General features: G+C 49.3%; 1 protein-coding gene across 3 annotated transcripts in view; it reads right to left on the bottom strand.

Annotated features, from left to right (window-relative positions):
- Positions 1 to 1,105: 1,105 nt before the first annotated feature.
- The window catches only part of fat4 (FAT atypical cadherin 4), a 95,481-nt gene continuing 70,022 nt past the window's right edge, over positions 1,106 to 26,564 (bottom strand). Inside the window, exons 7-17 of one of the 3 annotated variants that reach the window (XM_035522058.2) lie at positions 23,129 to 23,309; positions 21,317 to 21,567; positions 16,774 to 21,123; positions 15,173 to 15,277; positions 13,477 to 13,784; positions 10,653 to 10,738; positions 9,964 to 10,143; positions 8,319 to 8,443; positions 7,276 to 7,490; positions 6,231 to 6,492; positions 1,106 to 4,354 (exon numbers count right to left, since the gene is read on the bottom strand). In XM_035522058.2, coding sequence (XP_035377951.1) covers positions 2,457 to 4,354; positions 6,231 to 6,492; positions 7,276 to 7,490; positions 8,319 to 8,443; positions 9,964 to 10,143; positions 10,653 to 10,738; positions 13,477 to 13,784; positions 15,173 to 15,277; positions 16,774 to 21,123; positions 21,317 to 21,567; positions 23,129 to 23,309 — 7,961 coding nt within the window. In that variant the 3' untranslated portion in view covers positions 1,106 to 2,456. The other 2 variants (XM_081710155.1, XM_081710156.1) reach the window with 2 other exon arrangements.

Below are 26,564 nucleotides of genomic sequence, written 5' to 3'. Positions count from 1 at the left end.
GGGTCGAGCGGCTCAGTTTCCTTGCGCACGTACGCGTTGCACTGTGCAATACCGATGCCCTGTAGAAAGACGCTTCCTTTTAAAACACACACACACACAAACGGTAGAACACTGGACAAGCCAATGCATAGCTTACACGACTTCTAAAGAGAAGGAGTTCACTGTCGTCGGTGTATGTGTTTGTGTATGTGTGTCTGAAACCACAGAGTGGCATCTCCCCAGCTGTAAGCCATTTATACGCCATCTGGATCCTCTCTCTCTCCTTATTTCTCTCCCTCCTTCTCTCTCTCCCTCCCTCCTAGCTGGCTATGAAGGTATCAGTTGTTCTTTCTGCTGCCTCAGTCATCAGGATTATTTTAAGATCTGTGATCGAGCCTAAACTCCTAAAGACATTTGGTCCACATTTGGGCCCACTGCCTCCTCATTTCTCCTCGTTCTCCTTTTCTCCTCTCTCTCTCTCTCCCTCCCTCTCTCCCTGACTCATGCAGATTTCTTAAGCCCCTTTATTTACAGTTCTTTTCACGCAGACTCTTGCTTGCGCGCGCGCACACACACGCAGTTTCACTCCATCTTTTTTCTCTTTCTCTCTCGGTGAAGAGGCTGTTATGTCTTACAGAGCTACTTGACTCTACAGATACAGATGTGTGTGGTGTGTCCGCTCTCATACCCGAATCATCAGTCGCGGTTCAGTGAAGGCAGCATAAAATGCACTTGTTGCCTTCTGTTTCACTCCGCCCCTCTGCTTCACTCCGCCCCTCTGCTTCACTCCGCCCCTCTGTTTCACTCCGCCCCTCTGCTTCACTCCGCCCCTCTGCTTCACTCCGCCCCTCTGTTTCACTCCGCCCCTCTGCTTCACTCCGCCCCTCTGCTTCACTCCGCCCCTCTGTTTCACTCCGCCCCTCTGCTTCACTCCGCCCCTCTGCTTCACTCCGCCCCTCTGTTTCACTCCGCCCCTCTGCTTCACTCCGCCCCTCTGTTTCACTCCGCCCCTCTGCTTCACTCCGCCCCTCTGCTTCACTCCGCCCCTCTGCTTCACTCCGCCCCTCTGCTTCACTCCACCCCTCTGCTCCCCATCCTCCACCCCGCTTCACACAGACACTCGTCGGATCTTTGAACCACTTTATTCAATTCATCCAAAGCTTTATTTAAACTCATGTCAGAGTGCATGCTCACACTGCTGAATAGCACCCCACCCTCGACCGCCGCACGTTGTCATGACGACAGCAGAGTGCTGTCATGGCACTGGCACTGCATCACTGCGTCACAAACACCTGTCTGGGCTTCAGTCTGATTTAAGTTAAGCATTATTGCATTAGTCTTGAAATTGCACCATTTAAATAAATACTTTTTTTTTTATTTTGTTATTGGCTCTTACACATATCAAGCGTACAGTATGTTATAGTTTTATCAAAAAGTGGAAAATACTGATGTTACATAAGTAACAAATGTAAAAATAAGTACTTTAATCTTACTTCCCCTGAAAGTAAGATCATAAATTCCAGCATATGAAAAATATCCATAAAAACACTGTTTAAGTACTTTAAGTTAATAAACAGTAAAAAAGTAAAAACATTACATTATAAAACAGAACAAAACAAGACAAACAGAACAATAGAACAAACTGTAACTGAGAACACTGAATTCCAAAGAGTTGATGCAAATGTAGATGGGTTCATCTCGGGTGCAAGGGTTTGCTTTAGTCAGGGTCAAAGGTCACTAGCAGTGGCTTCTAACGGTGTGGATCTTGAAGTCTGGTGCAGCAGTGTCCCACAATGTCCTGTTCACATCCCACAATGTCCCGTTCACATGCCACAATGTCCCGTTCACATGTTCCAGTGTCCTGTCCCTAACCTCTCTCGGGAAGGCTCAGTCACGCTCAGCTGTGATCAGCTCAGGCTCTCGTACACCGGGAATGTAGCGTCTTTCAGCACACTGGAGTGGCCAGAACGCTGTCACACACACACACACACACACACACACACACACAAAAACACACAGGGAGCTCTGAAAGAGGAGGGGCGGAGCTCCGAGAGAGGAGGGGTCCGTCCAATTGCTGGGCTGCACTTCCAGCCTGCCTTCCTGCAGCCTTCCCTGGATTTCTGCTATACGAAGGACGGAATGGAAATCTGCGGGTCATCATGGACGTCTTTATGCAAGTCTGGAATTCACTAAGAAGTAGGGGACCACTAAAGACTATTTCAGGATGCGTGGGGGACTGTTAAAAATCTCTCTCTAGGAGACATGCTGTGTGTCTACGGCACCGCTCTGAACAGGAGGGAGGTGTCCCGGAGAACTGTTACGGGAATATCGCTCTGCCTTACTGCATTCAAGCTCGTCTTGTTACGGATACACAAACCAAAGACAAAAAAAACCCCACAGTCGACTCAGTTATTATTGCTAACGCTCCTCTCCTCTGTGCCTGTAGTCCAGCGAGGGGTGTGGGGAGAAACACGCTCTCATACGTACTGCTCGGTCTCCCCTTCCGCGATGATGGTGACCGAACCATCACCACTGTTCATCTCAATGTCCTTAGCAGCAGTGGAGTTTTCTGGAAGCAACGCCAAGTCTTTGAAAACGTCCACGTAGTGAGTGAACCCCGGGCCCCAGTTCAGCAGGCTGTCCCAGTTGAAGCTGCCCGCCCCCTGGCCCATTTTGTGGGGCAGCGTTTGGTGCTGGTGCTCCCCGAGCAGGGCGCGGCCTCCGCCGGGCCCGCCCTCCGCCCGCCGGCTGGAGTACCGCCTCTGCTTCGCCCGCCCCCCGTAGTCTTCGTCATCGGCATCGGACTCATTGACCTGCGACAGCTTGGGTACGCGCGAGCTGTAGGCCACCGGCTTCTCCCGGTCGTACTCCATCTCCGAGCAGGTGAAGGAGTCGTGCGAGTCGCTCTCCGAGGAGGACTCCGGGGCTGGGATGCCGTCGGCGGGATTCCGCACCCGGGACAGGGGACGCCGGCAGTCCTCCTCGGACGAGGAGCGCCCATGGTCGGCACTGCAGATGCTGGGGTTCCTGGGCCGCGGGGTGTTGAGACGCTCCACCTCCTCGATGGAGAGACCCACGGGTGGGCCGCCCTCTAAGGGGATCTGCTCCACGGGCTGCTTGAGGCGGCTGGCAGGCCGGGAGCCGGGGCCCACCGCGGCCTGGGGGCTCTTGCTGCGTCGGCCGAGCCGCGTGGCGTAGTTGAACATGGCCGCTGCCTGGCACGCCTCGGCGTGCAGGTCCAGCGGGCTCCCTTCGCGCCGTGCCAGGTTCAGCTCCCGCGTGGGCGTGTTCCGGTAAAAGGGGGCGGGCTTGGCGAAGGGGGCAGGGCTGTGGCGGGAGAGGGGGTTGGGCGTGGGGCACTGGGCATGGCTGAGCGGTGTGGAGCGGAGCCCCTGGGCGTAGGTGGGCTGGTACGTGTAGCTGGAGGCTCCAAGGTGCAGCGGCGACTGGCGGGCGTAGCCCAGCGGGCTGCGCCTCTGAATGCTGAACTTGGGCGCGTGGCTGCGGTACTGCTTGTAGTGCTGGATGATGTCGGCGTCGGACGGCGCGATGCTGCTGGCGTTGTCGATGTCGTAGTGCTCGATGTCGGCCTCGGGCACCCCGCACGGCACGCACGGGGCGCTCGGCACCGCCTCGCCCACTTGCGGGATGTCTGTCTCGTCGTAGATCAGGTACGGGTTCTCCCGTTCAATGATGTCCGGCTTGGGGTTCCCCTCTGGCTGCTTCCGGACCGTCATGTCATCCCCGTAGGGCGGGATGTTGTCCGGGTCGTCGAACGCCACGTTCTCGCTTCCCTTCTTCTTCTTCTTCTTCTTCTTCTTCTTCTCCTTCTTCTCCTTGGGCTTTTTGTCATCCTTGCTGCCGCCCTTGCAGTGGTTGTGCAGGATCAGGCTGAGCACCACCAGGGCGAGAAGGCTGGCACAACCACCCACGATGGCTGGCACCGCCCAGATGGGCAGTGTCGGCTCCTCGGCGCTGGCGTCCGGGCTGCAGGTGAAGCCCTCGCCGCTGGCCGCCTTGCACGTGGTGCCCTGGGGGCAGGCCACACCCAGGCAGGCCACCAGGCTCTCGCACACGCGGCCTGTATAGGGCTCCGGGCACACGCAGCTGAAGCCCCCCCGGGCAGACGGCACGCAGCTGCCCCCATGTTGGCAGGGGCTGGACACGCAATCGCCCGGCGGGACGCACTGGTAGGTGTACCACTGGTTGACGCACATCAGGCCATCCCAGCAGGGGGCGCTCTCGCAGAGGTTGGGGCCGCGGCAGCCAATCTTCACCGAAGGATCCGTCCAGGAGATGGAGACGGCTCGGTGCTCACCGCTAAATGGGAGGAGCTCACCGTTGTACTTTATATACAAATAGCAGCCATCGAATCCTGCCACAAGAAAGAGAGAGAGAGAGAGATGGTTCAGTGCTGCAGGAGTGTTTTTCTGGTGCAGGGCCACGTCTCACTTCCTCTCCGTGAGACACCGCCACCAATCAGCAAGCTGTTATAACTACCAAGTACAGCGAGCACGCCAAGAGCATCCGGACTAGCGCACGCACCGTAGTTTGGCATGCCAGGACTATTTAACTTTGGCTCTGCGCTACGGACGCAGGACCGTCTGGGCAAAACAGTGGGGTGACTAATCGCAACCCATGATATCACATTTCCTCTCCATGTTGCCTCACCAGTGTAAACAGATGTTTATTGAATTTATCCCCCGTGCAAACAGAGAGCATTTGGTTCTACTTATTAGAGAGAACAGCTTGGCAGAATTGGTCCTAGTATCTGCGTCTCAATGTGATCTCTCTCCTCCCCCAACATCTCAATGTGATCTCTCCTCCCCTGACATCTCATTGTGATCTCTCTTCTCCCACCAACGTCTCAGTATGATCTCTCTCCTCTCCCAACGTCAATGTGATCTCTCTTCTCCCCCAAAGTCTCAGTGTGATCTCTCTCCTCCCCCAACTTCTCAGTGTAATCTGTTTCCTCTCCTACCCTTCAGTCTGTGTTGGCACAGCTATGCCCTGGAGATATACATGCACTAAAAATAGTTAGATTTTATATTGTTTATATTATGATAAGCTATTTCAGTTTATATTATCTGTGATTAGTTTTTTTCAATTTGTGTGTGTTAGTTGCAACTAGCTGGTCCTGATTGTGTGTGTTAGCTGTGACTAGCTGGTACTGTTTGTGGGTGTTAGCGGTGAATAGCTGGTCCTGGGTATGTGTGTGTTAACTGGTCCTGGGTGTGTGTGTGTTAGCTGGTCCTGGTGTGTGTGTTAGCTGGTCCTGGTGTGTGTGTTAGCTGGTCCTGGTGTGTGTATTAGCTGGTCCTGGGTGTGTGTATTAGCTGGTCCTGGGTGTGTGTTAGCTGGTCCTGGTGTGTGTGTTAACTAGTCCTGGGTGTGTGTGTGTTAGCTGGTCCTGGTGTGTGTGTTAACTAGTCCTGGGTGTGTGTGTGTTAGCTGGTCCTGGTGTGTGTGTGTGTTAGCTGGTCCTGGTGTGTGTATTAGCTTGTCCTGGGTGTGTGTTAGTTGGTCCTGGGTGTGTGTTAGCTGTGAATAGCTGGTCCTGGGTGTGTGTGTGTTAACTAGTCCTGGGTGTGTGTGTGTTAGCTGGTCCTGGTGTGTGTATTAGCTGGTCCTGGGTGTGTGTTAGCTGGTCCTGGGTGTGTGTTAGCTGTGACTAGCTGGTCCTGGGTGTGTGTGTTAGCTGGTCCTGGTTAGGGTTAATGCTGGAATAGTGAGATCCACAAAAACACTCGTGTGCCATTCTAGAAAGACTAGAACAGTTGAGCATGTCGCTCCAGTCTACGTTCAACTCCGTAGTCAAATGCACTTCTAACGGAAGTGCTCCATGCATCGGGACTGTATTCAATATAAAGGTGAAAAAATGAATAATAATTCACTGTTGGTACAGATGACTGGGACTGGTTCTGCTCTGAGACAGGCTCTGGTTCTGCTCATAGACGGGCTCTGGTTCTGCTCGGATACACGCTCTGGTTCTGCTCTGACACATGCTCTGGTTCTGCTCTGACACATGCTCTGGTTCTGCTCTGAGACAGGCTCTGGTTCTGCTCGGATACACGCTCTGGTTCTGCTCAGAGACAGGCTCTGGTTCTGCTCAGAGACAGTCTCTGGTTCTGCTCGGATACACGCTCTGGTTCTGCTCATAGACGGGCTCTGGTTCTGCTCGGATACACGCTCTGGTTCTGCTCATAGACGGGCTCTGGTTCTGCTCTCAGACAGGCTTTTCTCAGGCTAACCTGGTGCGGACTTCTGTAGACTGGGCCGTGATGGCACTCCTCCCAGAGAGAGCATGAGCACGTCGACACCTCCGAAGTCCTGGGTGGCGTGCTGCACCGCCCTCAGGCTGGACTCGTCGATGCGGATGGTGGTGGAGGAACTGTTCCTCCACAGCAGCACTGTGTGCCACTGGCCGTCAGAGAGGACTACATCTCCCACAATCCTCTCAACCTTCCCTCCCACTCCGGCGTCAGAAACATACTGCAGATTGCCATTCTTCAGCTGAAACCAAAGGGAAAAAGAGAGATTAGTTGTGTGTGTGTGTGTGTGTGTGTGTGTGTGTGTGTGTGTGTGTGTGTGAGAGAGAGAGAGAGAGAGAGAATGAGAGCGGCTACTTCATGTCAGTAAAAGGTAAGATAGAATCTTATTATTGATGTCTTCATATTTATTTCTGTCTCCATTTCAAGGCTGTGCCTCTCGTCACAGGTCTTTGAGCTGTCAGACATCTGGGATTAAACTGAAATAACTGCACATCAAAGCTAGTCCTTCCGTGAGAAAAAGAGAGAACTGTGTTAAAAGATCCTATATAAGTTCCAATGAAACAATATAAAAACTGTCAGAGAGAGAAAGACAGAGCACACACACACACACACACACACACACACACACGGGTGGGGGGAAGCACTGTCATCTCTTTTAACATACTGTAGGCAAGACATTTGATTTTAAAGGTCCACAAAATCTGGAAATGGAAAATCTGTCTTGCCAAAAGGGGGAAAAAAAGTGGAAAGGAAGAGAAGAAATTGAACCTGCAAACATCTGCAAACATCTGCACTCAAGATATGCAGCTTTTTATGTAATGTTGCATGTGTCTGTTTGTGTGTGTGTGTGTGTGTGTGTGAGTGTGCGTGTGTGCATGTATGTGTGTGCGTGCATTCACGTGTGTGTGTGTGTGTGTGTGTGGTGGGTGTGTGCGTACATGCCTGTATGTGTGTGTGTGTGCATGCGTTCACGTGTGTGTGTGTGTGTGTGTGTGTGTGTGTGTGTGTGAGAGACACTCCTCACCCTGACAGTAGTGTAGTTGGAGCTCTCCTGCACGTGCAGCAGAGTTGCTGTTTTGCTGCGTGTGCGGAACTTCACTTCCAGGCTGCTCTCAGCGTGTGTGTGTGCGGCGCTCTGGAGCCCCTTCTCCAGGAGCACATCCCTCATCCAGCCCTGACGCACGCTGTAATCCACACGCCCGCTGCCATCCAGGGACAGGGCCGTGTCCGCAGAGATGTCTGAGTGAGAGAAAGTGGGGGGGGTATGAAAGAAGAGATTGTGAGGGGGTTGAGGTACTCTGGGAGATTGTGTGTGTGTGTGTGTGTGTGTGTGTGTGTGTGTGTGTGTGTGTGTGTGTGTGTGTGTGTGTGTGTGTGTTTGTTTATTTTTTCAGGCCAGCATGACTGCTCTACTACTGTGGCTCTGAACAGCAGCTCAGCACCGACTCTGACAGGGTGCCAGGAAGTTTACTAAAACTACTCACCTCACTGAAATAGGAATGTCGGAATTCCATATGCCATCCTACTCACACTCGAGTTCTAGATTCCATTCTAAAGTTCTGCTTTGGCATTCCAACGGCACAATTTACAAACTGCAAAATTCCAAACGACATCCTCCTAAATCCCCAAACTCACAGCTGAAGGCAGCTTACACATAAGGTCCGAGACTAGGTGCCCTACAACCTCCTGTAAGCTTCTAAACCCAGCCAATTCGCTTGAAACCGCCAATCAAAAACTCCTGTGGGACAGTTGGCTTGCTACATTACCAGCTCGAGCTGGTCGGGCTATGCTAGCTCATTAGCATGGAGACTAACTATTTCCTCAGGTTAAAGCAAGAAAGAGCCACGGAGCACCCTGATTATCCATGGTTCCCACAGGTTTGCGTGGTGCAGTGATGGGGGTCGATTTGATGTGAATGGGATTATAGGCTGGTGGTGTTTACAAGGCCGCCACTCCACAGGTGCTACGTGAAAATGCTTTACAAACAGTCCCATCACTTTGCACAGCGGGCGGGCCATGAGTCTCACGTCTGTGCTGCGACGTTTGGAGGGCTAACGGGGGGCTTACGTTTCTCGCAGTGTCTGCCCGTGAAGCCCTTGGCACACTGGCACTGTTGCCATGACCACATGTCCAAGCAGGTGCCACCATGACGACACGGGTTGGCGACACACGCTCCTTCCAACCTGGGACATCTGTAGGCATGCACAAACAAACGCACCCACCCACCCACACCCACACACACACACACACACACACACACACACACACACACACACACACACACACACACACACACAGAAAAAGACAGAAATTAATCAGATTTATTGATAAAACTATCCCAGGAACAAGAAAAACAAAGTAGCTAGACTCCATTAGAGCAGTAGCAGACATCCTTCCCCTCTATTACATAAAGCCATAAAGCACCAGTCATTCCGTCTAGCCGAGCCCAGAAGTATCTGAACTCATGGAAGCGGATTCTAATCTCATCATTAGACAGTTTAGGATTCACTTGGGATCACTTGGTTTTACTGGCTGCTGTTTGAGGGCAGTGGGTTCAGTGCGAGTGTGTGTGTGGGTGTGGGTGTGTGTAAACACAAAGCTGCTGCGAAGCAATACAAGGTCAAAACTGTCAAGACATCTAACAAATTACAAATACATTGAGTTTTGAAAAGTACATCTCTGTCTCTCTCTCTGAGTTCATCATATACAGAGGAAGGCACAGGCGACCACATTTCCCTCCCCTCTGTCTGCGTCCACGTTCGGGGGCAGCTCGTTATTAACACCTCAGGGCTTCCGTACAGAACGGCTAGCAAACACGTCGGTCTCAGGCGAAGACGGTCGAAGTCTTGGCTCGGTTCCAGCCCTGGCTCTGACCCCTAACCCCGGGAGTTATTTTTCTAGGTGGGGACGTCCCAGAGTCAGGCGGGTGGTGAGACGTGAGCTCGGCTGCACTCTGGAGAAGCGCAGCTGCTGGGTTTTTTCTCTCAGGCCACTGGGACGCTGCACGCTGTGTTGTGTTAAGCAGAGCACAAGCACGTGGCCAGCGAGGGAGAGATCTCTGGGAGACGTGGCCGTGTATGAGAGAAAATACATGAAAAACAGGAAGTGTATCTTGGTTTGACCATGACTGCCAGTAAACATTTATACAAATAAACAAAGATATACAAACACACATATATACAAAGATATAAACAGACAAACAAAGATATATACAAACAAACAAACAAACATATATACAAAAAAGATCTATATTAACAAAGATATATACAAATGAAGACATATACAAATGAACAAAGGTATATACAAAAAACAAAGATATACAAACAAACAAAGGAATATATGCATATACATTTGACTGTTTCTTTCATTTTTTCTTTCTGAGATATTTCAAATGGAATTTGGCATGTTTGTGCGTGTATATGAGTATATATATGTGCGTGTGTGTGTTGGGGTGTGTGTGTGTGTGTGTGTGTGTGTGTGTGTGTGTGTGTGTGTGCGTGCGTGTGTGTGTGTGTGTGTGTTTGTGTGTTTGTGTGTGTGTGTGTGTGTGTGTGTTGGTGTGTGTGTGTGTGTGTGTGTGTGTGTGTGTGTGTGTTGGTGTGTGTGTGTGTGCGTGGGTGTGTGTGGGTGTGTGTGTGTGTATGTGTGTGTGTGTGTGTGTGTGTGTGTGTGTGTGTGTGTGTGTGTGTGTGTGTGTGTGAGCGAGACCAACCTGTCCAGGATCCCGTTTGACGACAGTGCCTGGGATGGCTCCAGTGGCCGTCCGTTGATGGCAAACTCCATGATGCAGCCCACGAAGTCGTGGGAGGCCACCTGACCCCTGCGCTGGAGGAGGGGCTGGATCGAGCGCACGCCCCCTACTGACAGACGATTGGGCTGCACGTCCAGGATCCTAAGTAGAGGCAGGAAGAGAGAGAACAGTGACAATCAGAGAACACAGAGAGAGAGAGGCAGAGGGGCAGGGGGCAGAGGGGCAGAGGGGCAGAGGGGCAGAGGGGCAACGGGGCAGAGGGGCAGAGGGGCAGCGGGGTAGAGGGGCAGCGGGGCAGAGGGGCAGAGGGGCAGCGGGGCAGAGGGGCAGGGGGCAGAGGGGCAGAGGGGCAGCGGGGCAGAGGGGCAGCGGGGCAGCGGGGCAGAGGGGCAGAGGGGCAGAGGGGCAGCGGGGCAGAGGGGCAGCGGGTCCCCTGTGCAAACAAATGAAAGCCAGACCTGCTTTCATCACACTGGGAGTCACCTACTGCACCTCAGCTCAGCAACATAAACTCCCACTGAAAATGCCAGTCAGTTTTATGGCAAAATATCTGCCATCAAGAAGTAACTTCCCAGAATACCTCTGTGTGTGTGTGTGTGTGTGTGTGTGTGTGTGTGTGTGTGTGTGTGTGGAATATGAGCTGTACTCACCAGTCGGTGTGCACCACCACGTTGCTGACAGCACAGTAGCCTGGCTCCTGATCCTCTCCACACAGATCGACAGTCAGAGATGCAGCCTTGTAGATAGATAAAATAAGAGAGAGGGAGGGAGAGAGAGAGAGAGAGAGAGAGAGAGAGAGAGAGAGAGAGAGAGAGAGAGAGAGAGAGAGCTGGAGTGTTATTCCGATCTGGACACGATCACAAATCACAAGTGGACCATCTCAAAGTATCTGTCTTAGTCACATGTGCACAAACATCCTGAGCGTAGAAACACAGATTACACAGACACTGCGGAATTTAAGGCTGCTTCAGGAAGCCGAGACAGAACATACTGTCTTCTACAGTCATTAATATAAAGCATTGGTTGTTGTGTGTATCAGAAACAAAGATTTACATATATATTGAGTTCAGTTCTTAAATTACGCAGTAAATCATGCAGTTCTTAAATATTAATCTGTTTTAACATGTGACAATTAATCTGACTCTCGAGCACTCCATTCAGGAGAGGATTTTTAAACAAAGAGTTCTCCTCAAACAGCTTTAATGAAATTATCATCTTTAATAATTGTCTTAGGAACACTTAGCATTGTCTTATTAGCATAGTTAGCATAGGAGCCCCTAGCATTGTCTCATTAGCATAGTTAGGATAAGATCGCTTAGCATTGTCTCATTAACATAATTAGAATAGACACATAGAATTGTTTCGTTAGCATAATTAGCATAGAATCACCTATCATTGTCACATTAGTATAGTCAACATAGGATCCCCTAGCATTGTCTCATTAGCATAATTAGCATAGGATCATCTAGCACTGTTTCATTAGCATAATTATCATAGGAGCCCCTAGCATTGTCTCATTAGCATAATGCTAAGTGGCTGCTAGTACTTGCTGTTGTTTATCAGTAATGCAGTACTTTGAAGTGGACTATTCCTTTAAGATGATACGTTTAAGGCCAAGCCCTATAGATCTGGCTGAAGGTCACATAAGGAGGCACGACGATCAGGATTGTTGGGAATAAAATGAATTGGTGTGGAATTCTTCTCTCTGCATACGCAGACCTCATACTTGATGAGGCCTGGGTGGGGCGGAGGGCTGGAAAGAGCTGAAAGGTGATTAAAAACACCTCAAAGGGCCACAGACCTCTGATGTGGGATCCGATCTCGGTGTCGACAGAATCAGCTTGGTTCAGATGTGATGGGGGGAAAAGTGGTTGTGAGCGAGAACAGTTAGAGTCTGAAAACACACGCTCCACCGGCCCTTCTCTAGAGCCTCATCGTGTAGGAGACGAGCATGAAATACTTCACTGCTACAGGCCGCTGTTGTGCATCATTCTAAACACAGTGAGCTTGTTTTGTCATGACAGTGGGTCTTAATGTGTGAAGCGGTGTGTGTGTGTGTGTCTGTATGGGTGAGCGCTGGTAGCATTCTCTTCCAGAAGGAACCCAGCTGTGACACAAGTAACTTTCATTTACCACATTTACAGCTCTACCTTTCCAACCTTAACCTGGGCTCACCACACTGGCTTGGCACATGAAAGGAAGAACAGGCCTGGAACTTGCTGTCAACAATTTTCACCTCAGAGTTATAGCTATCCCCCTTCCAGCAGCCAGCTGGGATGTATTTTGACTGCATGCGTTCAAATACCAGCCATTATGAGCCATGAAGTAATTGAGCTGATATAGTTTGGCGATCAGAGAATTTGGACAGTGAGCCTGGAAAGGTTTTCTCTTGCTCCGACCCTCCTTCCAAACGTGAGGTGCTGTTATTGGTCTGGTAATGTAGCTTCTGATCGTATCTCCTCTCCACGATAGAATCGGAGAATAGAAAGTCAAAATAGGGCAATAAAAACAACTGCAGCTGCCTTCAGGCTGAACTGGGACATCTTAACTAAACAAAAGTAGCCTTGACTTTCCCAATTCGACCTTAACCACAGGGGGGGTGACCAGGGCCTGCTTATGACTTTAACATCTGCTGAAAATCCATGTCTGAAAACACACACACACTCGTGCAGAACCACCGAAATGACCCACATCGCCTTCTCCAAACACAGGGATCGGGTTTTCTTTACACCTCCATGGGGACGTGCTACACACTCGGAATGCTTTCTCTCCTCCCTCCAGACTGCTCCACCTTTCAGGGCCCACCACCTTTCAGCCTGCACCACCGTCCAGACCGCTCCATCTTCCAGAACGCACCACCTTGCACTTACTCCACCATGCTGCTGCTGGCTCTGCACCTTTCCCAGACAGCCTCTCTGCACTATCTCAAAAACCAGACAATTTAACGACTCTACCAGCGCTCGAGGCCGAGTGGCAGGCGTGGTGTCCAGCCAGAGACCTGCGGTAGGAACCTCCTGACAAGCCGATGATTTCTGTTCTCAAGGCCCCACAGCTCTGGGTCAGTGCAAGGCACGAAAGGGAGTGAACCCTGAGCACACGGCATGGAATTCAAACGACGAACCCAGCGTAAATCACGAATGACCAGGTGTAATCACACGCAATTACTGACCCAGCAGAAACCACAAGAACGAGCAACTCATGTGGTTTAATTACCAGTTCACGATGCAAAATCTCTCCTTCTCTAAACAAAACCCATCTCTGAGCCCAAGTCTTGACTGTAACGTCATGTGAAAAGCATCGATTACAATAGCGAGCTGACGTCAACTTCAATATCTTTCAGAGTCTGCTTTCAGCAAATAGTTTTAGGCTCCTGTTACACAAAATCTGTTTTGCATAGCTTGCAATAGAACAAACTGCGTCATGAAAAAAACAATTACATTACATCATGAGTGATAATGTTTTTTGAGAACTCACCATCCCGGCTCTCCTTGCTATGACTGTGTGGAACAGGCCATCTGAAACGCGCACCATGGTCATCAGTTTGTAGGTGCCGCTGCCGAGATTGAAAGAGAACCTCATCCGACCCTCCGAGATCTCCAGGGCCAGGAACTCGGCCTTGTCACCGGTCTGGTTGTCGTGGTTGTACATGAGCAAGGAGTTCTCCTTCAGCGTGGCGAACTTCACGTAGATGTAGTTGTTGTTGGGATCCAGGCTGGGGAACTCCATATAGGAGAGCTCCTGGAAGCCATAGCTGTTTAGCTCACAGTGTTTCCCAAACACACCTGCGCAAAAAGAAGAGGGAGATGAGAACTGTACTGTAAACTACAGCATTGCTATAGCAACCCCAGGACAAGTGTTATATAGTCACTCGAAAACATAAAAAGGACTGACAACTGTTGCAAGGCAACAGTCTTGCGTAGAAACCTGTGATCTTGTAATGAGGGCACATGCTGAAGACATGTGTTGAAATGTCGCTGCTACTAACAAGACTACACCCAAAGGTGTTCCCTTCCCACCAGTCTCTGGATCTTAATCACTGGAGTATTAAAGGCAGCAAAAAAAAAAACATTTTTAGCTAGCAAACCTTTGTGAAGGGATATATTAAAGTTTTGTTCATGTTAAGTCTTGATTTCAGGAAATAATTTGCTCCAACATGTGTTTAATGCTGAATGGTTCCATTCACACAGTAAGCCGTATTGCCCGGTAACGATTTTTTGGCTCTATCTTGACTGCTCCTATTTATATCACCTGTTCCTGTGTCTGTTTTTACACAAGTCTCTCGTGTCAAACTAAGCAAAAAACACATCTGTGCTACAACTCAGTACTAAAACCAACGAAATGGGCTATCTAGTAGTTCACGTATGCATCGCACTGTGCTCTAAAAGACAGCAAACAGCTCGCTGGCTGCACATGATCGGGCGGAGGAAGCCAGCAGAAGCCGGACGTCTGGCTTTGGCCCTTTTTACAGCTACTGTTGGCAGTGCTGTTGCTCTCTGTTGTTGTTTTGCCGGGTGGCCGGTGCAGCCTAACAATGGACAGCGCTGAGCACATGCAGATCAGCCAAAAGACACATTCGAGTGTTTAAAGTCACATGAATCAGACATGTATGTGATCCACGACCACATATGAAAGTGACTCAAATCTGATTCGAAAAGATCGGATTCGTGTGTGCGCACAACCCTGATAAAGTGTCATACTATGGCAAAAGAAAAAAATCCGATTTGAGTCCCTTCAGCCTGGTAATGTGAAAGCAGCCAAAATCAACTGAAACCATTTCAAATATGTTTGAGTCACCTGTATTGTTTCAGTCCCTGCGCCTGTTCTGAGCTCAAACAGAGTTATTTCCCACCCTATTAAGTCTACGTTCCTACCTAGAGCTGGGCCTAATTCCCTCACGACTGTCTTCTGACTTATACCCTCATTACGAGATCATGGCTGGCTCGGCGAGACTACAAAAACACTAATATTCATTCCCAACAAACAATAACAATGGAAAATCTCATAACATTCCACACTGAGATCATGAAAAGCAAAAAGCTTTATACTACATTTTTGACTTCTAACGAATCTCGGTATCTTCCTCTATGGTCTGGACAAAAGCCAGTCTGATAAACAGTGCTTGAGAACCGGCCGGGAGCACCTGGCTTCCACGGCTGGAGCGATGACTTACCAAACGGACAGTGACAGTAATAGCCTTCCACACGGCTCTGGCAGGAACCTCCATTAAAACAGGGGTTACACTCACAGTAATTGATGATGGAATCACAGGTTTTCCCTGAGTTCATGAAACAACACAAATGCAAAAGAATGAGGTGAAGATGACATAAGCAAACGGTTCCTCGTGTAAGGGGCTCCCAGAATCCAGCAGGGCTTTTGTGCTTTGGCACACTCTCTCTCTGTCTCTCTCTCTCACACACACATACACACACACACACACACACACACACACACACACACACTTACTCTCTCTCTCTGTTTCTCATCTACTTGCCACAGCCAAAATGGCTCGGAAAGTCTCTCACCTTATAAACGCACCCCCATTTCTGAAAATAAAATAGCAGATGAAGATATATACCTGTCGTGACAGCATTAACTGAATATACCGTGCGTGCCCCACTGGGATCTGGGAATCCCATAAAAGAGAGATTAAACAAGGAAACCATTCAACAATGAGACCATGGCGAGAAAGGCAAAAAGGCATGGTGAACAAAAAAGGTGGGGTCTCTGCACAACACCAAGATTATCTGAGATTATCTGAGATTAGCAGGGATTAGTGGAGATTAACTCTTTTCATTTAACCTCCCTGCTTGGGGCAACATAAGACAAATCTAAGGCCTGAATTCCTCCAACACAACCAGGCCTCCAACACAGGAAGTCAGGGGTTCATTGTGAGGGCAGGCAAACTACTGTAAGTCAATAGGTGTAATTCTTCAGCGGACCCCGTTCATCTGGGGCCGCGGATGTGGATTCTAACGGTCATTTGTTATGATCGGAATAAAAAAGCAGGGTAATGAGTCAAAGCAGAGTAATGAGTCAAAGCCCGTGCTAGGCAGAGGCGAACTGTCCAGTGCAGCTGCGCTTGAAGAGCTCCTTCCAAAAGCTACAGCCAACAGCTGCCCAAACAGCCCCGATTCAAACCAGTGTTATCGCAAACGCTTAAATTCATTCGGTCCCCTCGCAGACATCAGCGCAGTTCTGTTTATTAGGCCCTTGACTGCGTGTCGCCTTTAGCACAGGTTGATGTATGGTGCCGCGTGCTGAAACTACAGGAGCTGTCACTTTTCACGTGCTTGTTGCTTTTAACAAACAGACAAGCGTTGCTGAAGTGTTTTCCCTCCCAAGGCTGCATTAAGCAGAGTTCCAACGAACTCCTGACTCACAGGGCTCTTTAAAGTACAAATTCACGAAGGCTTTTATCCATGGTAAGCAGGTAGTGAAACTTGACTGAAGTGCACTCAAGGGATGTGCGCGGATTTGTCCTTATTAGGGTCAAAATCATGTCATCCCTTTTCCTTTAAAGTAAACATGACAAGCTGATATGCATCACAGCTGATACCCTCCCACCTGCAACTCTAACAGCGATAGGCTTTTGGCAATCATCACCACATCCTAGAGTTATAACCCATCTCCAGTGGTTTGGAAGCAATTTTTCTTTTGGATGAAGGCATATCTTGATTTGTGTGCAAAGAGTGTTGTGTATGCACCCTGACTAATATCTGTGCTTGTGCTGCTCATAAAAAAATCAGACTGAATTTCAAGGCTGTACTGTACCTGCGAATCCGGATTTGCATAGACAGTTGAAACCGCCCGGGAAATTTTGGCACAGTGCCCCGTTCTTGCACGGACTGGACAGACACTCATTTATGTCTCTTTCGCATGCCATCCCAGTGTAGCCTTCAGGGCAGGAACAGGTAAAGCCTCCCACAAGGTTGTGGCATGTCCCTCCATTGTGACATGGGGAAGGGAAGCATTCATTGATGTCCGTTTCACACAGATTGCCAGCATAGCCTGGCCTGCAATTGCAGACATAGGGCTGCAGGGGGCGATTTGAGACGAGAATGACCGGGATGCTTTCTGCTGTCATTATGTCTGGTCCGACACTGAGACGCCGCTTGCAGCTGCCGCCGTTCTGGCAAGGGTTGTGAGTGCAGGGGTCATGGTCAACGGAGTCGATTCGAACCCCACTTTGCCTGTGCAGCACCTCTTTAATGCTCTGGAAGAAGGTGGCCACACCACTGGGGCTGACATACTGTCCCTGGCCCCGTTTGACAGCTGTCATAAGGAAGGTGTGATTGCCCAACTCAAAAGCCCCATAGAGCTGAACTCCGGTACCCAGACCTGCTAGCTTAGAATTTGCGACGCGTAAGAAGCTGAGGTAATGGCCGGTGAGAAAGCTGCTGATACTATGGGAACTAAGTCGAATGAGAACGCTGTTATCCACAGTGGCGTTGGTGAATGCGATGAAGAAAACACGAATGTTGCTGTTGACAGCCCCGTGGACACCGTCGCTGCTGTGCACCGACAGGTCAAACATCCCATCCGTAGACCGAGCATTTGAGTTGAGGTTGCAAGTCCCCGAGGGGATACTGAAGAGGCTTATGATAGGAGGGATTAAAGAGCAGTGGAATGTGTCCTGTGTGTCTGGATCCTGAGGCTTTACAATGCCAAGTGACCCTCCAGGAAACGTGTTCCCAAAGTAGTGAACATAGATCTCCACAGAACGAGGCTGGGATGGGTTGTCATTCTGATCATCAACTTTGACATGGACAGTTCCCGTGGAGGACATCTGAGGAACCCCAGAGTCCTTGATAACCACAGAGAGGTAAAAATCGCTGATTTGTTCTCGGTCTATCGCTTGACTGGTGCTAAGCTGCCCAGAAGAGGTTAAGATGAAGTAACTTGCAGCTGACCCAGGTGTAAGCAAACTGTAGGAGAAAGGTCCTCGATTTGGTGCCAGATCTGGATCAGAGGATTGGAGGGTCATCACCGGTGTCCCCGCCCTCTGATTTTCCATGACCTTTCCATTTGTGGTCACCAAGGTGGGTCCATTATCATTAATATCTTCCAGAGTTACGATCAAGGTGGCGGTGCCAGTAGCTGCGGGTGACCCAGAGTCTACGGCCAGCAGGGTCAGGTTGTACACAGGCATGGTCTCGCGGTCTAGCTCAGAGGCGACGGACACCTGTCCAGTCTGTGGGTTAATGGTGAAAGCAGTTTTCTCATAATCACTGGTGATGGAGTAGGTAAACCTGCTCCAGCTCGGCACAGAGTCGGAGTCTTCGGCACTGACGAAGGTGACCAGGGCTCCAGGTGAGAGCCCTTCACTCACCTGAACGTCGTACAGCTCTTGGGTAAACACTGGAGGATCGTTGGCATCAAGTATTGTGAGGTTCACAAACACCTCATCGATATCCGCCCCTCTGATACTGCCTGCATTTTTAGCTAAGACTTTCAAGGAGATTTTTTCTTCTTTCTCACGATCAAGGGGTCCAGTGACGTAGATCTGACCTGTATTTTTATTGATGCCAAAACCTTTTCTCCTGCTTCTGCCGAAAATCAGGTAATACACAACACCATCTTCCCCCAAGTCCCTATCACTTGCGAACACTTCCCCTACCACGGTGCCTTTGGGCGCGGCTTCTGAAACTTCAAAGTAGTACTGCTTGGACACAAACCGAGGGACATATTCATTGGCTCCTTTGAGCTGAATGTTGACATTTGCGAAGCTGCAACGATCTTCATCGGGCACGTTAAAGGCTTTGACAGTCAGGTGGTACACCTGCTTAGCCTCATAATCGAGGAAACCCTGTGTGGTAATAACTCCTGTGTTGGGATCAATGATGAACAGGTCACTGTCAGAAGACTGGATGACATAAGCCAACACCGCATTGGAGCCCGAGTCCTTGTCTATGGCATTCATTTTCACAACTGTAGTACCACTCGGCACATTCTCCTGCACGACAGGGAAATACTCACTGGGATCGAACAGTGGTGAATTGTCATTTACGTCAGTAATGTGAATGACAACTGTAACATAGCTAGTCTTTGCAATCCATCCTCCATCTGTGGCAGAGATTCTAAGCTCGTGCTTTTGTTTTTTCTCGTAGTCCAACGGCTTTGCCAAAGATAAGACCCCCGTTTTACTGTTGACCACAAACAGCCCGTCGCTGTTGCCCGAGGAAATGTTGTACGTAACAAGGCCGTTCATTTGCTTGTCCTTGTCTTTGTCTCTGGCCGAGAGAGTACGGATTGCCGTGCCGACTGACAGGCTCTCGGAGACTGTAGCGATAACCTGGCTTTGAGAAAACTCTGGAGTGTGGTGGTTCTCTTCTGTGACAGCGATCTTAAGACTGGTTTTGGCTGACAGAGGGGGGTTCCCTTTATCGGTCGCTGTTATGTCAAGCAGGTAGACTTTATTTATGTCTGAAATGAGAGAAGAGGCAATCGTCACCCATCCAGTCTGTTTATCCAAACGGAATTTATTCGAGCTGTTGCCCCCTGATATTGTGTATTCGATTTCGGAGTTGACACCAAAGTCTTCAGTGTCATGTGCTGTTACTTTGATGAGTTTTGTGCCAACCTTGACACTCTTAGTGACTGGAGTGAAGTAGGAGGATGACTCAAACTTGGGGGGATTATCATTGCTGTCAACTATGTTTATGATCACAGTCGTTTCACTCATTAGGGGTTTGAGACCTCTGTCAGATGATGTCACAATAAAACTATGCCTGTTTATATTAACATTACTAGTTGAGTTTTGGTACTTGAGTTGCTGCTTGATAAATATCTCCCCAGTGCTCGCGTTGATACGGAAATATTCAGACTGAGACCTGATGAAATAGAAAATTTTACCATTAACTCCCTTATCAAGGTCTGTAGCAGAGACCTGGGTGACTAATGACCCCACCTCAGTCATCTCAGGGTAGCTGAGGTAATAGGATGGCTTACTAAATCTAGGGGCATTGTCATTTACATCGGTTACGAATATGGTCACATCGGTGCTAACAGTCCAGCCAGAGTCATGGGCAGAAACTTTGGCGATGTAGTGGTCAGTGTCCTCTCTGTTGAGAGGCCTACTAATGGTTATGTCTCCTGTACTGGGGTTGATCATGAAGGGAAGGCTCGTGTCACTCATGGAGTAGCGGCTCACGGCATTGACCCCTGTGTCCTCGTCTGTGGTGGTGACGTGGGTGACAGTGTATCCCACGGGTGCATTCTCAGGTACCATGGCGCTGAAGATCTGGGAGAACCTGGGGGCGTTATCGTTCACATCCAGAACGCTGATAACGAGCCTGACCACAGTGCTCCGCGGCAGAATGCCATGGTCTGTGGCTTTCACCTTCAGAGTGTATTGAGCTACCTTCTCCCTGTCCAGGGGTCGTGTGGTGCGGATCTCCCCTGTGGCCCGGTTGATGCTGAAGCTGTTGTCTTTGTTTCCGTCGGTAATGGCGTACTCCAGCTGCCCGTTGGGGCCGCTGTCCCGGTCAAGAGCAGACACCACGAGCACTCTCTGCGGAGAAAGGTTCTCTAGAATTTCAGCGTGAAATGGCTCTTTCTCAAAAACCGGATCGTTATCGTTAACATCAAGCACCATGACTTCGATTTTCTCGTAAGCTGAATATGGAGGGAAGCTCTGATCCCTTCCCTCAATCCACAGGACATACTTCTCAATGTTCTCGTAGTCCAGTGGCTTTTTAATAGAAAGCTCTCCTGTAAGCTGGTCCATGTGAAATGCATTGTCCAAGTTTCCACTGGCAATGTAGTACGACAACGGCCCAGCTCTTGTGGACGTCCCAGTAACCTTGGTGACAACGGTGTTTATATCTTGGCTTTCTGGAAAGGTGAAGCTCTTATCTTTGAGTCTGATGGTGGGGAAGTCTTCGCCCACCACAAACCGGACGGTTACCGTGGTGCTGTCCGTTTTGGGACTGATGCCGCCGTCTGTTACACGGACCGTGAACGTGACCTCAGAACTGCCTGTCAGTTTCTCATTGGCCACGATGGCACCACGGACAGGGTCAATGGTGAACTTGTCTGAGTTTCTGCCGCTGAGAGAGTAGTGCAGCTGGGCGTTGGATCCTGAGTCTTCATCCGTTACGGTGACGGCAAACACCAAAGAACCTGCACACCAAAAAAATGTACAATGAACCATCACCACTGCTTCTAATACCTATAAAAACATTTTCCCATGAGGAATAAATTACAATTCAGTATCACCATGCATATTTTTTAAAATTGTCAATCTCGAGACGTCAATGGAACATCTTTTGTTTAATGGTGTTGTTACCCTTGTCCAAATCCTAAAATCACCCACCTGGAGAGGTGGAGGCGGGGATATGTGTGACGTAGGGGTGATGATGAAATCGTGGCGGGTTGTCGTTGATGTCGGTCACGATCACGGACACCATGGCTGAGCTGGAGAGGGGGGAGGCGTGCCCGCCGTCCGATGCCACAACCAGCAGCTGGTAGCTGCCTTGCACCTCTCGATCCAGCAGGGCACTGGTTATGATCTGGCCCGTGGCTGGGTTGATGGAGAACTGTCCATGTCCTCCACTTAGGCTGTAACTGCGGAAGAGCCAACGCACACGTGGTCAAGCAGAGACGCTCACCGTTCGTTCATAGCTATCACGCAGCGGACAGAGTGCAAGGACATTTCTACTGAAGGAAAGACATGTTCTGAAAGGCATGTTGGAGGGAAATTGCATTGGGCGTGAAACACTGAAATAACCAAAAGGCTGTTTTTAAAAGGATTATAATATATCTTGTGGTTATGAAATAAAGTTCTAAAACATGATATGAACTGAATATCAAAAATATTACCATAGAGATTAGTCAAATATTTGTCTTTGCTATACTTTATTATCTTACTTTCTGAGATATGCTAACAAAATGCTGGACTGCAACAGTGAACATCAGGCTGAGTTTATGGCAGCTGCGTAAAAAACGTGAGGGTGCACGTCTGAGAGAGGTAGGGTTTCCTGTGGTTCTTTCTATGTCACTTCTGGAGTCATCCTGTGGGGGGCACTGTTTCAGCCTCCCAGATGGCCATGAGGACACAGCAGGGACACATGTGGCAGCAATGCCGAGCCTTTTGAAAATACAAGCACCGTAAATCACTCAAGTGGAACCCGCAAAGTCTCACAGCTCCAGAACAAAGAGACAAAAGTTTATGTGAGTTCACCAAACAGCTTTCACTCAATTTTTTTTTTCCTGAGATGAGATTTCCCATCATCCTTTGGTCTGTTCTCTGTGCTGCATTTAAACGTTGGAGACATCCCCGGATTCCCCCCTGACCAAAGTTTGTTTGCAGGGTCCAGTGAGGACCGGGTTTCACTTCTCTGTCTAAGGGTGTCCTCCTGCTTTCTTCAGTGACATAAACTCTTGCGCACTGATGCATGCTTGGATATCCACTGCAGGAATTTCACCGCAACAAGCAAAGAATTAGAGAGCTTCGGTAAGAATAACAACGTCGTTTATATCCATGTGCCCAGCAGACCGAGACCGAAACATCAGTGGGCGAAGACAACAGGTTGGCAGAACTGAGGCTGGTGTCCCGTAGGTGGCGGCCTGAGAAGCAGGGAGCTGACACCCGCCATACCCCACTCCTCACCCACACTGGATCCTGGTTCCGCTATCACTGTCCATCGTCGGCCTCGTTAGCACATTTTCGGGGAAATTGGAGAGCGATGCCCCCCGCGGGCTAGCGGGACAGTTTCGGGTTGACTGGACTGAGCGAAAATGGGTGGGTGTACGCAGATGTGAACATAACCTCCCAAAGGGCGAAATCAAGATTAATAGATGTTAGGTGAGTGCAGTTAGCATGAGGTCACCACACACAAATGATCCGTAGAATCTAAATAAGTGTGAGTCGTAGTGCGTGAATTTACACAATCGCTCCTTAAAGGCTGTAAGATCTACCTGTGTATTTGTTGCACGCTTGTGTGTGTTTGACCTGAAAGCATAGGACATTTTCTAAGTATACATGTTTCAAGTTTATGGGTGTGTGTGTGTGTGTGTGTGCACGTGTGTTTGAGAGAGAGTGTGAACATGCTTGTGTGTAATTGTGTGAGTATGTGTGTGCCTGTATGCATGTGTGTGTGTGTGTGTGTGTGTGTGTGGAGAGTACCTCACAACCCCATTTTGTTCAACATCTGCATCGGAGGCGTTGACCAGCAGTACATCACTTCCTGTGGGCGCGTCTTCTGCGATGGCAGTGTGGTAGGAAGAGAAGAAGAAGACTGGTACCATGTCGTTCATATCATCAACCAGCACGGTGACAGTAGCAGAGCCACTCAGAGAGGGAGAGCCTGTAAGAGAGAGAGAGAGAGAGAGGGAGGGAGGGGGAGAGAGAGAGAGAGAGGGGGGGAGAGAGAGAGAGAAGGAGGGAGGGGGAGAGAGAGAGGGAGGGAGGGGGAGAGAGAGAGAGGGGGAGAGAAAGAGAGAGAGGGGGGAGAGAGAGAGGGGGGAGAGAGAGAGAGAAGGAGGGAGGGGGAGAGAAAGAGAGAGGAAGGGGGTGAGAGAGAGAGAGGGGGAGAGAGAGAGAGAGGGGAGAGAGAGAGAGAGGGGGGAGAGAGAGAGGGAGGGAGGGGGAGAGAGAGAGGGGGGGAGAGAGAGAGGGGGGGAGAGAGAGAGAGGTTGGGGGAGAGAGAGAGGGGGGAGAGAGAGAGAGGGGGGAGAGAGAGAGAGAAGGAGGGAGGGGGAGAGAAAGAGAGAGGGAGAGAACGAGAGAGGGAGAGGGTGAGAGAGAGAGAGGGGGAGAGAGAGAGAGGGGGAGAGAGAGAGAGGTTGGGGGAGAGAGAGAGAGGGGGAGAGAGAGAGAGAGGGGGGGGAGAGAGAGTGCGAGGGAGAGAGAGAGGGGGGGAGGGAATGGGAGAGAGAGAGGGGGAGAGGGAGAGAGAGAGAGAGACAGGGGGGGAATGCCAGTTTTAAAAGGTTACATGTTTCAAATAGAAGCAAATCTTTAATGAATCATGGAACTGCAGGTGAATAATCTGCTGCCTTCTCTCTGTTAGTGCTTGGGAAATTGCTCCTGTTAGTAATGTTTTGAACCTGAGTATGTTCTAATCCTGACTGTAATTCACGTCTGCTCCAACATGACAGAGTAAGACAGAATGATGAACTTTGACTGTGATGGTGGTGAATAACACAGAATGATAAACTTTGAGTGTGACGGTGATGAGACTCCTCATGTAGCGCCGACAGTCAAATACAAACACCTCAGTAATGGAGTGAGTTCCTAATCAGAAGCAGCTTCCTTCGGCACTACAGTAGCACTGTCCCACCACATCGGGCTCACGCGTTACTTGTGCTCTGTGTCCTGCTGTGATCAAGAAACACACAAGCTGCCTCCAGAACTCCAGAATTCCCTTGGCGGTGGGGCCGGAGGGGCACGGTAGGGTGGGCGCTGTACCAGGGCCCGGGATTTGCCTTGCAAACTGTCCAGGGAAGTTTTAAAAATAGGATTGGTTGCAGGGGGCTACAGAGACGTGTAGCAATAATCTGTCTTTATTTAAAACTGCTTTTATTTCAAACTCTGCCTTTATTTCAAACTCTCTGCAAAGTTTGTCAGGGCAGGCAGAGAAGGAGAATGAAATGAGAATTGGGAGTCCAACCCCCCCCGGGCGAGCCATGAAGCCACCCGCGAGCTCAACATGGATAACACCAAATCAATAACAGATGAGAGCATGACAACAGAACAGACAGGAGAGGACGTGCAGCACGGAAACGAATCAAACTGGGGGAAGAGAAGAGGCTTGTGGAAAGCAACACGGGAGAAAGAAGGACAGAGCACGTAAAGTCTAGCCACGTGTGACAACACGGGCACAGGTCAGCGGGCAGGTCATAGGTCACGATGACCATCTCAGCCACGCAAGCCCACAGCCCAACCGCGTTCCTGTGAAGTAGAGACCTGGGGGAGGTCACGGCTCCGGGGTTATTTGAGGACGATTACCGGTTGGTGTAATTAACAACACGTGTCCATAAAGGGATTAGCATGTTGCCAGATTAGGGCTAGCATGTGGGGGAGCGTGCAACTGTCCAGGACCGCGTCCATCCTAATGCGGTGGAGGGGATGGACGTCTCGCACGGGACCGGACTCAAATATACAAATAGTCAATCCAGTGAATGCAGAGATGTAACAGAGTGCTAATACATAAACATGTGTGCACGCACAAGCTCTCTCTCTCTCTCTCTCACACACACACACACACACACACACAAACCTCTATAAACAAAACTAAACAATTCCAAGTCTAACATAACAGTCACCCTTAACGCCAAACACCCAAACCAGATCACTGGTGCATGAGTCATCAAATTTGTAATTTTCTTTCATGCAGCTTCAAGTCCTAAAACTTCACACATGCACACACACACACACGCACATACACAAACTAACACACACGCACACACCCGTGAGCCGTGTGTCTGTGGGGCCATGGCAATGAGTTTAGCAGCAGAGGAAGGTGGGATCAGGGGGGAATTATGAACCAATCATGAGGGAAGCTACAGGTCCATTAACCAATGAACAGGTTCATCTGTGTGCTGTGTACTTGTGTATGAGCACTGTTGTCAACCAGTACTGAAAATCAGAGTTAAGGTTCTTATCTAAAAGGCTTTGAAATGACCCAGTAAAAGAGTAAGATCTTTACAGAGCACTACAGCCATTAAACTCTGATCTTTACAGTGTATTACAGCCATTAAACTCTGATCTTTACAGAGCACTACAGCCAATAAACTCTGATCTTTACAGTGTATTACAGCCATTAAACTCTGATCTTTACAGTGTATTACAGCCATTAAACTCTGATCTTTACAGAGCACTACAGCCAATAAACTCTGATCTTTACAGTGTATTACAGCCATTAAACTCTGATCTTTACAGTGTATTACAGCCATTAAACTCTGATCTTTACAGTGTATTACAGCCATTAAACTCTGATCTTTACAGTGTATTACAGCCATTAAACTCTGATCTTTACAGAGCACTACAGCCAATAAACTCTGATCTTTACAGGGCACTACAGCCATTAAACTCTGATCTTTACAGAGCACTACAGCCAATAAACTCTGATCTTTACAGTGCACTAAAGCCAATAAACTCTGATCTTTACAGTGCACTACAGCCATTAAACTCTGATCTTTACAGTTTATTACATCCATTAAACTCTGATCTTTACAGTGTATTACAGCCATTAAGTGTAACAGCTCAGAACGTAACTGCTGAGAGCGAATCTGCTCAGAATGTAACTGCTCAGAGTGAAACTGCTCCCCAGTTGCCTTTGTCCAGACTCTCCATAGTTGGCATTTTTCAAAGTCTTTTAAAATTCTGTTGGCAGCCCTGACTAAATTATAGTCATTTGCAAGAACAATAAAGAACAAGGTTGTATTCTAGACTGGAAGGCCAAACACACACATGAACACACATATATACAGACACACACACACTCACACACACACACACACACACACACGCACACACATATATACAGACACACACGCACGCACGCACACACACACACACACACACACACCCACAGACACACACACACACACTCACACAC

Source organism: Electrophorus electricus, chromosome 3, assembly GCF_041902795.1.
Source record: "Electrophorus electricus isolate QZ-2024a chromosome 3, ASM4190279v1, whole genome shotgun sequence".
Classification (NCBI taxonomy): domain Eukaryota; kingdom Metazoa; phylum Chordata; class Actinopteri; order Gymnotiformes; family Gymnotidae; genus Electrophorus; species Electrophorus electricus.
This window is presented reverse-complemented; position numbering and strand designations above follow the sequence as displayed.